At 23.6% G+C, this 15,792-nt stretch overlaps 4 protein-coding genes across 5 annotated transcripts; 1 reads left to right on the forward strand and 3 right to left on the reverse strand.

Annotated features, from left to right (window-relative positions):
- The first annotated feature begins 2,277 nt into the window (after window positions 1–2,277).
- alc (5'-AMP-activated protein kinase subunit beta-1) lies at window positions 2,278–4,752 on the forward strand. 2 transcript variants are annotated; one of them, XM_011502798.1, is made up of 5 exons: window positions 2,278–2,478; window positions 2,599–2,810; window positions 3,318–3,662; window positions 3,945–4,175; window positions 4,606–4,752. In XM_011502798.1, exons 2-5 carry the CDS (start codon window positions 2,613–2,615, stop codon window positions 4,750–4,752), a joined length of 921 nt encoding a protein of 306 aa, XP_011501100.1. In that variant the 5' UTR covers window positions 2,278–2,478; window positions 2,599–2,612. The 2 variants fall into 2 exon arrangements, with proteins under 2 accessions (XP_011501100.1, XP_011501101.1); XM_011502799.1 differs by having other exon boundaries at window positions 2,286–2,478; window positions 3,381–3,662.
- A 65-nt stretch (window positions 4,753–4,817) lies between these two features.
- LOC105364775 (pancreatic lipase-related protein 2-like) lies at window positions 4,818–9,451 on the reverse strand. The gene is made up of 5 exons (XM_011502800.1): window positions 9,196–9,451; window positions 7,826–7,974; window positions 6,991–7,167; window positions 5,737–6,012; window positions 4,818–5,307 (listed from the first exon to the last, which is right to left on the reverse strand). Exons 1-5 carry the CDS (start codon window positions 9,417–9,419, stop codon window positions 5,069–5,071), a joined length of 1,065 nt encoding a protein of 354 aa, XP_011501102.1. The 5' UTR covers window positions 9,420–9,451; the 3' UTR covers window positions 4,818–5,068.
- A 2,061-nt stretch (window positions 9,452–11,512) lies between these two features.
- Window positions 11,513–12,336, reverse strand: LOC105364777 (F-box only protein 22-like). The gene is made up of 3 exons (XM_011502801.1): window positions 12,304–12,336; window positions 11,834–12,207; window positions 11,513–11,700 (listed from the first exon to the last, which is right to left on the reverse strand). The coding sequence occupies exons 1-3, from the start codon at window positions 12,321–12,323 to the stop codon at window positions 11,642–11,644; spliced, it is 453 nt and encodes a 150-aa protein (XP_011501103.1). The 5' UTR covers window positions 12,324–12,336; the 3' UTR covers window positions 11,513–11,641.
- LOC105364856 (uncharacterized) lies at window positions 12,323–13,706 on the reverse strand. The gene is made up of 4 exons (XM_011502886.1): window positions 13,315–13,706; window positions 13,055–13,254; window positions 12,426–12,631; window positions 12,323–12,349 (listed from the first exon to the last, which is right to left on the reverse strand). Exons 1-4 carry the CDS (start codon window positions 13,485–13,487, stop codon window positions 12,323–12,325), a joined length of 606 nt encoding a protein of 201 aa, XP_011501188.1. The 5' UTR covers window positions 13,488–13,706.
- Window positions 13,707–15,792: the final 2,086 nt, after the last annotated feature.

Below are 15,792 nucleotides of genomic sequence, written 5' to 3' on the forward strand. Positions count from 1 at the left end.
CACTGCATATTGACGGTTATTGATCATCTTTTGCGAACCTTTTACGATCCACCCGAAGAATAGAACCTTACAAAACTTTTTTCCAATCTAGCTTGATTTTGAGCGCTGTAATTATTTCTACCCAGACTGGATGCTCCTTTCATTTTTCTCGCTGCGTCTGTTTTCACCGGTAAATGGCTTTTGTAAAAAGAATTTTATTTCTACCCAGACTGGATGCTCCTTTCATTTTTCTCGCTGCGTCTGTTTTCACCGGTAAATGGCTTTTGTAAAAAGGATTCTCCCTACAATTTGCATAAATTGCTTTTGATTGTTTGACGCTCGCTACTGACTTTCCAGCGGGTACGCAACGCACGACTTGTCCAATGTCCAAATCGATCAAAATTTCATTCTCAGCTAATCACGCAACTGATTTTTCGACCCTTTATGACTCCTAGTGTTTCAAGAAATTAGTAATTAAGTAAATATTTCCACCAATCTCATTGTTTCAAATTTCTTTATACTCTAACTTGCATATATGCAGAGTTTTTGACGCATATGACAAAAGTCAGCAAACACATTATATAACTTTAATTATATAACTTTATGAATATTGATACAAAATCTTAGTCAACTGTAAAACATTATCATGTTTGCAGCTTCGCTATTTTATTCTGATTCAAATAAAACACAGAAATGAAAATTAACTATAACTAAATAAAAGAATAGATTTACTCCTCTTGTAAAATTTCGAAAATATATTTTACATAAGTTTCACGTTTTTACTGACAGCTTATAATAATTATTTGAAATTATTCGAAGAGGAAAAAGTATTTAAAATTTCAAATTATTTTGTTAATAAAAGAATTATTTGTCTTTTTTATCTTTGAAGGAATATTTGTTATTTAGTAACACTTCTAAAATCAAAGTAAACAGCTTTCTTAATAAGTATAACTATATAACTATATTGTATTATTATAACCACATTCTAACTATATGTACTCTATTTTTTCACTTATTTGCCAAAAAATACATTATTACAAGCTTGATAAATTATTAACTTTCGTGCAATTTCTTCATAAATTCGATAATTTTTTATTCTAATAAAAAAACTTAAAAAATTAGTAAATCCAAGAATTAAATACAAAATTTAGAAAAAATTTATATTTATTTTATTTTAGAAAATGAACAATATTTAAAACTTGAATCAAGAATTTACCCATTACTTATCTTTTTAACAATACTATTAAGAGCTTATAATAATAACACTAAGAAATAAACAAAACTATTATTGTATTATCAAAAATTAATTTAGAAATTTGCTCTATTAGTACAATACAGATCTAAATAAATTGAACTTTTTAAAGTTTCAATTGAAAGTTAATTTTGACAGACTCTGAAGTTAAAATAAAAATACATATTGAGAAAAATTCTATACACTTTTTAATCATAAACAATATTAGGAAATGTTAATTGGTATGTTCTCATTTAATATTCTTATAGTTTCATGATAAATAGGAAGGTTAAACAAATTTTAAATATATCATTTCAGATTTGAAATGTTAGAAAAAATAATTATGATTATTATATTATATAATACGATACAATTAATGATTATGAAATTAATTTTGATAAATATTTTGAAATAAATTTATTATTTTCATTTCATCTTCTACGACTTGTACTTGTATTTGAAATAGCAGTAAATTAAATTATATATTTAGAGCAGATTTAAAAAAAATTAAATTTCACCAAGTTAAAGGATATTAATTATATAATATTCATTTTATTGTACTTATAACAAACTCAAAATAAAGAATTGGATTTTTAGATACCTACATTGTGTATCTAATGTCAAATATTCTTAATTTTTAAATATTTTATTTGATATAATTGTATTGTATATAATAAATTTAATTTCTGAATTAATGTACGTGTATTTAATATTAAAAAGCACTCATTTAACATTTATTGATAATTTCAAATATATTTATCTATTTCAGGTAATATAGTTTTCAAAAAATCATTAAATGATAAATATTTGTCATACTGCTCGTCGATAAAGAAACTTTATTTCTTTACCATATTACCTATTTTTTGACATACAAAAATTCAAAAATAGCAAAGTATTACAGGAATATATCAAAGCAGTTTACAAATACTGCAATTTAACAACAATAAGAGAGTTTTTATAACTTTTAACATAATATTATTTTTTAACTTAATATTATTATTTAATAATCACAAAGAATAATTGAAGTTCATAAGCAAGCAAGATAGTGGGGGCTTAGTTTAAATGCATATAGGAGTGGCCATCTTTTATATAATAAAAGTAACGAAAAGTGTCTGAATTAGTACGAAGGCAATCAGCTGATATTTCATGGCAGTCCAAAACTACCTGCCTGGAAAGTACTTTTTTTTTTCTTTGACAGACATACATAGACTGTACGAGTTATGTCATCTTAAATGGTTAATAATCAATGAGTGCACGAAATAGTTAAGGTGACTTTTGTGTTGTTAATTATATATCATTTTCATTATACATACATTTTGTATACAAAATCTTCAGATTAAAATAAAATTTTATCGTTCTGACTAAGGCAAGCTCTTTTACATGCTTAGTGTAAAGTGTGAGGATGGGTAACGCAGGCAGTAGTCAGACTGTCAGTCATCATGGTAGCAATGTTCAACGTGAAGTACATCACAGGCATAACAAAGAGCATCATCCACAATCACCAGGAAAAGACGATCAAGCATTTATATTTGATAAGAAACCTAGTCATAAAACTGTCTTTCAATCTTCTCAAGATGATGAAGAGACATTTTTTACAAAGGTATTTCATTTATTGATATTAGAACATTTTTATTCTAAACAATCATGATTTGCTTTAGTAATCAAATTATTCTATAAAATATAATATCCTATATAGTAGTTCTCAATCTTGTTTGTTATTGATATTGTTATAAAATATTAATCGATATATTCAGTAAAAAATGTAATTAAGTGAAGTAAAATAAAAGTATTTGTAAGGGAAATGGTGTGATACTTAAAAGTTTTGAGTAAGTTGTGATTTAAAAAATTTAACTACAAAAGAATTTTCAATACCATTTAGGTTAGTATTACATTTGTTTGAATTTTCATGCTCACTCTTAATAAATTCAATTTTTAATTTAAAATTTTATATTTATAATGAACAAATCTTAATGAATATAACAAATCAAATTTTAATGTAAAAAAAAGAAACATTGAAAATTAGGTATTGGAAAATTTTATGGAAAGCCTTTCTTTGCATACACTCTAACCTTATATATTAGTATTCATTTTCATAAATCTTATTTAGATGTGCCTAATAAACAACATAGTTACAAACTTTTATATATTGCAAACTTGTAATGTTTTAAAGAAAGATGTTAAGGAAAGCCATAATTTTCCTACTACTCGGCCTCGCTCTAATACAGTTTCTGAAGGAACAACAGCCAAGCTATCTGATAGAAAAGTTTTACCTACCGTATTCAAATGGGAAGGTGGTGGTAAACAAGTCTACATTAGTGGTACGTTCAATGATTGGAAGACATTGCCTATGGTAAAAAGCCATGGAGATTTTGTTACAATTATAGATTTACCAGAAGGTGAGCACCAGTACAAATTTTTTGTTGATGGAGAGTGGAGGCATGATCCTGGTCTTGTAAGTATAGATTTTACTATAAATGCATAGTATTTATATTAACTTATAATCGATGAGCATTGATCATGATTATCAATGACATATAATCATCAATGACAAAACTAATTTAAATTTAGATTATATGATTTTTAAATACTCATCACAATTGAATAATATTTAAATTAATTGTAATATATAAATATAATACCAAGTATGAATATATTAATGATAAGATGCATTTATATAGATATTTAAAAAAAGAGAGATTAATAATACATACAATTTTATTTATTAATATTTTAGGAAATTGTTGATAATGGAATGGGATCAAAAAATAATTGTGTATCTGTTAAAAAATCAGACTTTGAAGTCTTCCAAGCATTAGCGAAAGATAGCGAAGGCATTATAAGTAGCGCTCAAACAGAGTACGGACAAGATATACCACAATATAAACCTTGGGAAAAAGTTCCTGGACCTCCAATTCTGCCACCACATTTGCTTCAAGTTATTCTTAATAAAGACACACCCTTATCGGTAAGACATGTAAAAAATATTTAATAACCTGACTTATACATTAGAAAAATGATTTATCAAATAAATAAATAATTTTAAAGTGAATTTTTTCAAATAATATTTTTACAATATAATTATGTTCTGCATAATGATAGTTACTTTATTGAAAATTATAATTAATATAAAATATAATTTATATAGAATTGAAAATATGCACAATTAAATAAAGAAATACAATATAACTTAACATAACTAAATAACAATTATAAAAGTAAATATCAATTTTTTATTTTGATATCTCTTTAGATATTTAATGTAAATGAAGATATAAACATGTTCTTTATTATTGGTTAACACATGGTTAACATATGTATATATTAGATACCATTACAACTTATTTTTATTGACATTGAAAGTTATTAAAATTATTAATTCTTTATTGTTTTTATAGTGCGAGCCAACACTTTTACCTGAACCTAATCACGTAATGTTAAATCATCTGTATGCATTAAGTATCAAAGATAGTGTTATGGTACTTTCAGCGACCCATCGTTATCGCAAAAAATATGTGACAACGCTGTTATACAAGCCAATATAACTCTATTGAACTCAATGAGTTCATACCCGGATTTGTCAGATACTATTTAATCAATAAGGAACGATACGAGATAAAATAAAAAAGTGGAATAGAAATTTGTTCTAAAGTTTTTGAAAAGTATGATACATAAACTGAAATGCAACTGGTCACATTTTGTGGGACATAGATTGTTTATTATACCTCGAACTGTAACATATGTAATTATTTATTGAAGTCATTGTTTCAAATTAACTGAAGTTGTTTTTACTAGAAACGAGAATATAAAAAATTTGTATAATATGTAAAACTTAGCTTTTTCATTCTCTTTTATAATTCCTCAAACATTATTGTCATCTATTTCATTATTATAAGCATATGGTGGCTCAGATTTTGTTTTCAAGAAATATGATCCTATTGCTGACTTATCAACGTGCTCTCCTAAAAATGCTGTGTGCTGATTATTACACTCACCTTTCACATATTTGTCCCAATTTTCACATTGTTTCGCCCTAAAACCTATTATTGAGTTAATGCTTTCAGTAAAATATTTATATGATCTTCCATGACTACAAGCCTCTGAAAAATTTAATATTTTTCATCAAACTCTTTCATAAATAAAATCTATATATTTAATTAATCTAATACTTTAAACTAATATGTAAAGAAGTAATGTTATGCTTCTAAACTAAATATTAAAAGAAAATTAATTTTCTCTGAATAGTGTAAAGATTACAACAGATAAAAAATTATGTACATAAAACCTTGAATTTGAAAGTTAATTATTTTGAAACCTCATAAATTTAATTATTAGCAATATAATGTCTAAGCTTAACTTAGAACTAAATATAATTGACAATTCATTTTTAAAATACATTTTTCTATCAATAGCAATATTGGATTTTCGTTTAACCAGATTTTAAAAGATAAATGATCAAAGTTTGTTAAAAATGTATTTCTTGAATTCCGTCGCCTTAAGGAAGTTGAATTTTTAAGCGAATAGTATACCAATTAATTCGGGTACGCAGCAACATCCAGGTTGCACTGCAACACCTGCATTAGGATAGAAATCTACGTGACCAAGTGGTTGCATATATCCGAGAACACCTCCACACGAATGTATAATATCAATGAATAACGCGTCAGTCAAATCTAGTCGACCGTTGTCTACGGTTAATAAATGAAAACCAGGAAGTGCCGGATCCAAGCCAGTTATTCTTCCGAGCTTGCCAGACTTTAAATGCTCGCCAGTATTACCCGCAACATGTGCTCCCAATGAGTGACCTTTTAAAAATGTCAAGTGTCATTATTCGTTCATTATCATCGCTATACTCATTTTTCATTTTACTTGATTTCATTGATTTATTTTTATAATCATAAAAGACGAACAAAATACTACCAAAAATTAACTATTCGAATTTACAGATTTAATAAAGACTTATAGATAAATTATAAGTTGAAAATCGAATATATAATAGAAACAGATAAAAATATGACATGATGAAAATATATTATGTAGTATTTCTAATAAATAAAAAGTTTGGCAATTCGAAACAACACAAAGCATAGTGAAATTAGAAAATATATGCTAAATATCGTTGAATCATAATGAAATATATATAAGAAACTAGTATACTTCTAAAATACATCAAATTTACTCATTCTTTAAAAAATGGTAATTAATTTTAGGAAAATTTTATTTAAAATATGGTGAATTACTTAAACAAAAATTTTAAATAATTTAAAAATAAATAATAATTTAAGATAAAATAGTTTAAAAAATTAACTTTAAGTCAAATACTTACTTTTATTATGTAAATTCATTTTTATATATGATTTTTACATATTTTAGCAATACAAAATATGCAACATATATTAATACAACATATGAATACATTATTTAAGACTAATTTTATAGCTCCTTGATTCTATCTCAACACTTTAAAAATATATAAAATGCTATCGTTTGAAATTTCTCATTCTTATATGCTTCGTTTATGTTTATTCTTTTGTACTTTAATAGGCTAAAATATTTAAAATAAAAAATTTAATTCAACCAAATATCATTTGATCGTAGCGTTTATTTTAAAATCTCACTAGTCAAATTTCTAAATGTGCAATTTAAAATGGAAATTATTTGATCAGTGCCTTTCCGTCTAGACCTATAAATCCAAACTCAAATAAATCTGGAAATGAAAAATATTTCTATCCTCGGCCATTGAATAGCCACATAAACTTAATATTTTATATTATTTTACTAACCGATAAAGTGGATACTATCAGTGACCAAACCAGTAGATTGAACAAGAAAATCGATGAATTCTGCTGTCTTCCTGCCGACTTTATAAGTATTGCGCATGGGACCAAGGTAGAACGTACTTGCAGCCATGGGCTCCCAATTCACAAGTAAAACATTGTAATCGCCATGCTTCAAGTATTCTGCAATGCGATTGAAATTCTCAAAAAAAATTTCTATTAATAATTGCTTATTTTCATTAATCATGCGCGCAATTGTTATTTTTCTAACATTTCACTACTATTTTGCATGTTTTTTTTTAATAATGTTTGCAATAAACTATGAAATTACATATTCCGTTATTGCTAGTTATTATCTTAATTCGTTTAAATTTATAAAAATTTCTTCTTAAAAAAAAATCGGTTGTATGTTAGAAACAAAATACAAGAAGAGCCTGCAATATAAACGTACATTTTTTAGCATTTATAAAGATAATAAAACGAAGTTTAGTTACATTTCATCACGACATATAGTTTATCATTTACTTTCGAAAATTATAACGATTTCTTAGAAAATTTATAAATTAATATATGAATAAAAGCAACGAAATTATTAAGAACATTAAAAATTAGCGTTTGTTAATATCTAAATTTTAGTATGTTATATTATATAGCAAGGAAAAAGCAACTAGCTAATTGAGAATCTATTTATACAAGTGTTATATTATAAAAGCGAGGACAATAATTCTACTACAAATAAATAAAATGCATTATAATATATATATATATATATATATATATATATATATATATATATTATAAAATACATATATTATACTTACATTCCTTATTACAAACCTACCTTTCTTTAAATTTATAACACTTTCGCTGAAAGCATTAGATTTCCATCCATGAGTAACAAATTTTGTAGGCTTCGAAGAAGAAAAATGTGACTTCTTTAATGCATTTGTATCATTAGTGAATAAATGAAGGCCTTCGTTGGGATTAAATCTATTAAAAATAAGTAAAATTGAAAACTTATTTGCTCTATTTATTCATAAATATCATCTACGATGCAAAAATATTAAGTTTTTAATTAAATTTATTGTAATACTTTTAATATTACATTTTATTCAGTACTTATTCATATGCAAATAATTCATGAAAATTATAAGTATATTTCAAAGTCACGTATTATAATTACTAATTAATAATCACTAAATTAATTTAAACATTTGATTCAATCAGGTACTTAATGAATATTATTTGAATTATTTTAATTTCTATTGAATTTATAAAGTAATTTAAACAATTCAAAATTAGTCTATATTATTTAAAAAGTTTTAATTATAAATAATCGGATAATATATAAACTTAAGAGAATATGTTAAGATTATAGAATAAATGAAGTTATCAAATAAATTTGCAATTACTTTATTATTTTAGAAAAATTGTATATAGAAATAATAAAGTGCTTCTAGAAAAATATAAACTGTAATAATATGCTTGTAAAAAATTAATTTTTAATATTCAGAAATTTTAATTATTATGAAACGAAGAATGAAAATACATTTTTGATACAAATTATTTTTAAAAAATAAATACAATAACTATTTGTTATTGATTATCAAAATATATATTAGTTACATTTAGAAAGAATGTACACAATGTGCAAAAGTTATACTTTATATTGTATATGTGTAAACATAAAGGTAAATGTAAAAAGATTAGGTATTTTAAAGTCTATACATATATTATAAATATTTCAAATTTAATACACTGTAAAGTTTGTCAATTATATTTTTTCATATAAATTTATTTTATATATTAATTTCGTCACAAAAATTATATGTAGAAATAATCATAAGTTCATAATAGTAAAAAATCTATCACAATATAAAAATTCGTTAATAATTTTTTCTTTTGTTTCATAAATTTTAATCAATATTACAATTTCTGTATTATACACAAACATTCAATTTTAATAATAAAAGAACTATTTTTTATTATATTGTTTATATTATTATAAATAAAGTAATACATTTGTATTTAGTAGTTGTATTTAAAAATTGTTCTAGAGTCCAACGAAGACTCTGTTAAATACAATTTTAAGTTTTGATTTATGTTCTTCTAATTTGTCTAATGATTCATGAAAAATGATTTGTGTTAAAATGAAAATGATTCTACAACAAAAATCATTGTCCTGTAATCAATAATAAAATTTTGGCATACCGCGTGTACAAAATGAAGTCTATGGTTTCATCAAGAATGCCACGTCCCTCCGGATCAGAAACCTTAATTACTGCGACTTGAGGTTGTCCCTTACCATCCGGCATAAATATCCAATCTTCACCATATCCATCATATTTTTCCCTCAAACCACTATCCCAAACTGCACTTACGCCCCAGCTTAGCCACAGAAATCGAAACAATACACCGATGTATAGACCAAACATGTTTGTTTTATTTGTCTTTTATTTAGCTGATTAAAAAATTCCGTTGCAAAAATAATGAAGTTTAGAAACTAAATACAATTGTTGTTGACAATAATGATAACAAATTTTGCTTACTCAGATTACGTGTATTCAGCGATTCGCACTTAAATTATGTCTGAATAAAAAATCTTTTTGTAAGCTTAAATTTGTAAAATGTATTATAGCATTTATACAATAAAAATAATATATTTTTAGTAGTTTGATAATATATCTATATGAGTATTTTCATTTACTGATCTCCTTATGTTTTTATACGTTCTATATTTTATATTTTAGTATAAAATACTTATTGAAGCTATATAATATTCTCGTGGGCATATATATATAATAACGTTAGATTAAAATACATTAAAAATATGGTGAATTTGTAAGTCTGTAATCATTTACATTTGATCACTGTAAAATATAAGAGATATAGTTCAATTACAAAATGTCATAAATTAGAATAGAATATAAACTAAAATTAATGAAACAAAATATATTTTAAGAATGTTAAGTTTTATTATATATCAAAGAAATAAAATTATTTTTTTGTCATTTTAAAAATGCTTACATATTATAAAAATATTTTCTTAAATTATTGTTTAAATTTAATATTAACATTTTTACAAAACTATTACTAAAGATTCAAACATTTATTCTGAGTGTATTTGATATTCTATAAAAATATTATTAAAATATTTTTTGCTCTTTTTATTATTATAAAATATTCGATAAGCAATAAAACAGCAATTCCTTATTGAATTTTTTAGAAATCAAATAGATAATGACCTTATTCGTTATTATATACAATGGAATTTTCAAAACAGAACTTTTAAACTTAACGTAACAATAACAACCCTTTGTCTTCGACTACATTATCAAAATTTATCGGCTGCTTATAAGGAGGTTTTTCGGTAATCTCCGGCCGAACATTTCATGACCCAGTTCTCCCCTATAATACTTTATCAAAAACGTTGTCGCTATCTAGAAAAACGCAAATGTATTGCTAAATGTAAGCGCGACCAGAATGTAATTATACATGCACAATGTACAGGTTGGTAAGCGTAACTAATCGTTTCCTTAGTTTTATAATAAGATAGGGATAAATTGTTCCGGTGTCGATATAGAATCATGTTAACTCTCTTTGTTCCTTTCTTCTCCATACGCCTTCTAACATTACATCAAAAAGAGAACCAGTTATATTTAAACGTACTAAAAGTGCATAAATAATAAAGCCAATCGAAATTTAAAAATACCTTCCCTACTACTACTACTACTACTACTAATATTTAAATTACAGATCAATTTTTCAGTTACTGTATTTTTAAAACCTTTTAATTATAAGTTTTTCAGAATCTACTTATTCAGAATTTATTACATCTATTGAATTATGTATATTATATGTATGTTTAGTTTAACTGGTTTCATAATTTAAAAACTGTTAATAAAGCACTGATAATCAAAATTTAATTTTATATAGTATATATTATACAAATTATTATTTTAATTGTTTCAGGTATGATTACAATTTTTCACGTTCTTAAAATGAGTACAAATTACGTTTATATATAAACCTATGGCTCTAGCAACATTAAATTATGTAATAAAAATTTCACAATATCATCACTTTTTAATGGTAATATTTTTCACTTATTGTTCTAAAGAAATCATTTTATTATTTAATACTATTATTTGGTGAATATAAATTTTCCATTTATAATTTATCGATATCAATAATGAAATTCGAATAATCAATGTCTAAATTAATTCTTCGTAATATTTTTAAATATAGTTTTGATAACTAATTGAATATCAATTCTTCTTATATATGTGTATGCGTGCGCATGCCTGTGTGAATTAATTTTATTGTATAAAATAAATTTAATTTTTCCATTTATATTAATGTTTGAATTAGACTAATAATTCCAATGCATATAATTTGTATTATTTCTTATCATTAATTTATCGATGATTAATCAATTCACTTCATCTAATTAGATACATAAGAATAAATAAATTAAAAATATATCAATCCAACAATTTGTAATAATTAAAATTGCATTACATCTAATTTACATTCAGAAAATTATTTATAGATATAATATATGTTAATCCTTATTGGCATCAGTCAACATACAGCCCATATCACATCATATCACGAACAAAAGTTCATCATAATTATTGATCATAATTATCTAACTTTATTGATATGTTAAAATTGTAAATATTGTTGAATATGTATGCATTAGATTTTCGCGTTCTGAAAAAAATAATAAAACCTTTATAAATTTATACCAATAATTCTAATAAAACTTTATCAATAATTCAATACAAATAATACGTTTTTACAATAATTACAAGTTTGTAAATTTCATTTTTACATTCAAACTTACTTTCACTTAAAGTATTTAAACCATATTCTCCATCACCATGTAGACCAATCAAAGGTACATTTGGAAATACTTTTTTAAATACTGCGACTTCCATATCCTTCCAATCTATACGTACACAACAAGAAAACATGAGTCCCAAAGAATGCTTTTGAAGATGAATGTTTTTTTTTAAATTTTCTAGATTTTCTTGTATAAGTAATTCACTGCGACATGAATAAAGTAAAACTGTAGACCAACTTTGTAATGTTGGACTAGATAAAGTTATTGCTGTCCAATGGATGGATTGTGCACATATTTGAGTTGAATTAAATTTCTTGCACAGTTTCAAATCTACACATATTCCACCCCAAAGGGAAAAAGTTCCTGGCGTATATCTTGAAAATAATGTTTTAATTAAATTTTTTTAATTCAATGAAATAACAATTTATGAACATTTTATTATAACAATTTTTGTAATAAACGATTTTTACCTTTTCTGCAATCCCTTCATTATAAATTTTGTATAATGTATACCATCTTGATTAGTCAATATTATAATACATTTAGATTTTTCATTTTTCGAAGGTAACAATTGCTTAAGAATTTTTTCAGCATGAGACTTCATATTTATTTTAGAAACATCTTTAAATGAGTTAATATCTACATGAAATATTTTATGATTTAATTTAGGTATCTCTGGTAAAAAAGCACATACGCCCATTCCAAATTTATTTTCAATTTTAATATCGTCTATGGTAATGTCATAACCTCCAAGAATAAATGTACTGCATTTTGATGGAAGATTTTTACAGTAACAACCTAGACATATATTTATTATTTATTTTATTACTAAAAAAAAACAAATTAATACAAAAATTTTATGTATAAATTTTTACTAATTAAATTGTTCCAAATATTGAAACAGAAGTTACAATTATCAAATATTATTAATAAATAATCAATGTAAAACTTCATTCATTTTTAATACTCTCATATTTAAAATTTTAAATCATTAATTAATTATGCTCCAGAATCAAAGATATCAAAATATTTCTATTAAACATTTCTCAAAATTTTTAATTTTACATAATAAATACAATAATTTTATAAAATCTGTCAATTTTAATAATTTATTAATAATATACTACATAATAATTAAAGAAATATAATTTTCTATTAGTATATGAAATTCATTATATACTGAGAAAAATTCAAAATATATTAAAATTTATAATAAATTACCTTTTAGTACCCATTCATTATCTTCTTGAATTTTTATACAGACTAATCCAAAGCAAGGTTTCACCCTCAATTCATTACCCAAAAGTGTAGCATTATAAGAGTCTTCTAAATTTTCTTTATCAATTATTTGAAATTTTTTAAATATACATTCTGGTGCTTTTCTACTGGCTGCTTCATTATTTGCGGCGTCTCTCCAGGATCTATATCATTAAAGTTATAAACTATTTTCTAACTTAAATATATGTATAAATTATACTTGCCTACATATATGAGAAACTTTGAGAAGATCCTTCGCACTTAAATGTTGAAAAATAATTCTTAACACATCGTAGGTTAAGACGTGACGTATTTGTTGTTTATGTACTTTATTTATATCAACTTGTTTTTCATTTGAAGTAGCATCAACATTTAATTTTTTTATAGAATGTTCCATCTTCAAATGAGAAGAAATCTGTTTAAATTTAAATTTTGGTAAAGAAATACCCGTGACGGATATTCATCAAAAAACAGCTGCGAAAATAACTATTTGAGACGATCAAGAGCGATCATTCGCTCACAGCTGTTGTATACAAAGTTCGAGTTAGAAATCAAAGATGAATTCTACAAATAGTAGTATGAAAATCAAAAGATGGCGCTATTGCCCAAGGACTCGCAAATTTTATGCATTATAAAAAAAAATAATATTTATTTAATCAACGACAATTGAATAAAAATAAATTCTTATAATTACATTTTGCGCATTACAAATGTTTTTAAATCAATTGACTTGATGATCAATGATGTGTATTGACAAATTTATATACAAATTTGAAGTGTGTATGCTTATATAATAAATGCTGCCGGTCCGCTACCGATCCTTGAATTCAATTGAATCGGTGAAGGTGACTGATGAACAACAGGAGCTCAAAGTCCGAAGTGACATGATCGTTCCAGTATTTTAAATTTGGTATTCGCACTTTGATCAGTTAGTTTGATTTACTACCAAATATCATTTTGCCATCAATATTTTTAGTAAGAGTGATAATATTTTTTTATTTATTTTTCTCACGAAATAGTACAGAAGTTATAGACAGCTGTTGGAAATTACAGAATTGAAATAGAGATATTAGTTCTTAATTAATATCATATTTCACATGTATGTCATATATATGTCAACTTTATATGTATATATCAATGAAAAATATTAATTATAGACTACAAATAATTAACTATACTTATGTCTATTTAAATAAATTTATATTTAAAATTTGTTATTTGTTATTTTAAAAAATGTTGTTTTTAGTTTTTAATATTATCAATTAACGAAGCATTATTTTTGTTGATATTAGCTTAAAAAAATTAATTGAATATAAATTTCTTAATATCTTTCAATAAATAAATAATTTGAATTTATATTAATATTATGCCAAATGACGCTTTGTTATTTATATTGTTTTATTTATATATATATATATATATATATTATTGTGTATATATTAAAAGTAAATAAAATAAAGAACGATTGGATTCATGAAATGAACAAATTCTCTTAATTCCTTACACATTTAAAATTTAACCAAGATATTTTTTAGTTTTTTGCAAAACAGTTCTGCAATATAATTGTTGTATATTTTTAAATAACTTAATCAATAATTATTAATTAAATTCATTCGCAATCGTCTGCATTTTAATTTATTTATACGTTATTCCTCTTATATTGAGCAATAAAAATAGTCATCGCAAAAGAATAGTAAAAATGCGTATTTGCTAAGAGTATATATACATATATATTTATGCCATTGGTTATTAATATTTGTTTATTTATTACATCTGATTTGTGCTATAATTTTATATAATATACAGTCTAATTTGTGTAAAAGTAATAGATAATTTCATTGATAAATTAAACTACTTTTACGATCGTGTATTTTTTTTATTAATGTATTAAAAATAAAAATTATTTTCACGTAAATATATTCATAATTTTATTTAATTCATTCTGAACGTACATTCCTAGTATTCATAATTAAAAAAAGAAATCATTTTATTTATGAAATTACACACTGAACACATGTCTTAAAATTGATTTATTTTTGTATTCTTTAATAAAGTTTAAAATTTATTTTTTCAGTCTCAATTATTTTTTAGATTTGGAAAGTTTAAGTACATAACAAATGGCAAATCAAATTGTAACTCTATATAAAAATATATATTTATATATACATATAATTCATCTAAAAATCAATTTGTACATTTATAAATCTAATCACAAATTTTTGTTTTCAGCTATATTTATAATTACATTGATAAAACTCAGAATGATAAATAGTAAAATTTTAAAATAATTTTTAACTGTAAATAATATAATTTGTATTTTTGATTAAATACTTGTAATTTAAAATTTTATATTCTGTTATAGTTTATAAAAAAATTTGATTTTCAAATAAAAAAAATTAATCTTTTGCGAGTCATATAGTACTAATAATATCAAACAAGCTTGAAGTATTTATTGGTCAAGAATAAACTAAGGATATAAATTTATAAACATTAGCAATAATAATAATATACAATTAATTACAAAGGATATATTAAAAAATGTAAATATTCATGATATAAATATTAGTCGCACAAAAAGAAAAAAATTTGCATATATTGGCAAATTTGTTGAACTATTGAACGTTATCTGCTGTATGTACAAATGTATACAGAAATAATATTATCTTAAGCTTAATCACAAATTATAATTCTATTTTATATTT

Source organism: Ceratosolen solmsi, unplaced genomic scaffold, assembly GCF_000503995.2.
Source record: "Ceratosolen solmsi marchali unplaced genomic scaffold, CerSol_1.0 scaffold15, whole genome shotgun sequence".
Lineage (NCBI taxonomy): Eukaryota > Metazoa > Arthropoda > Insecta > Hymenoptera > Agaonidae > Ceratosolen > Ceratosolen solmsi.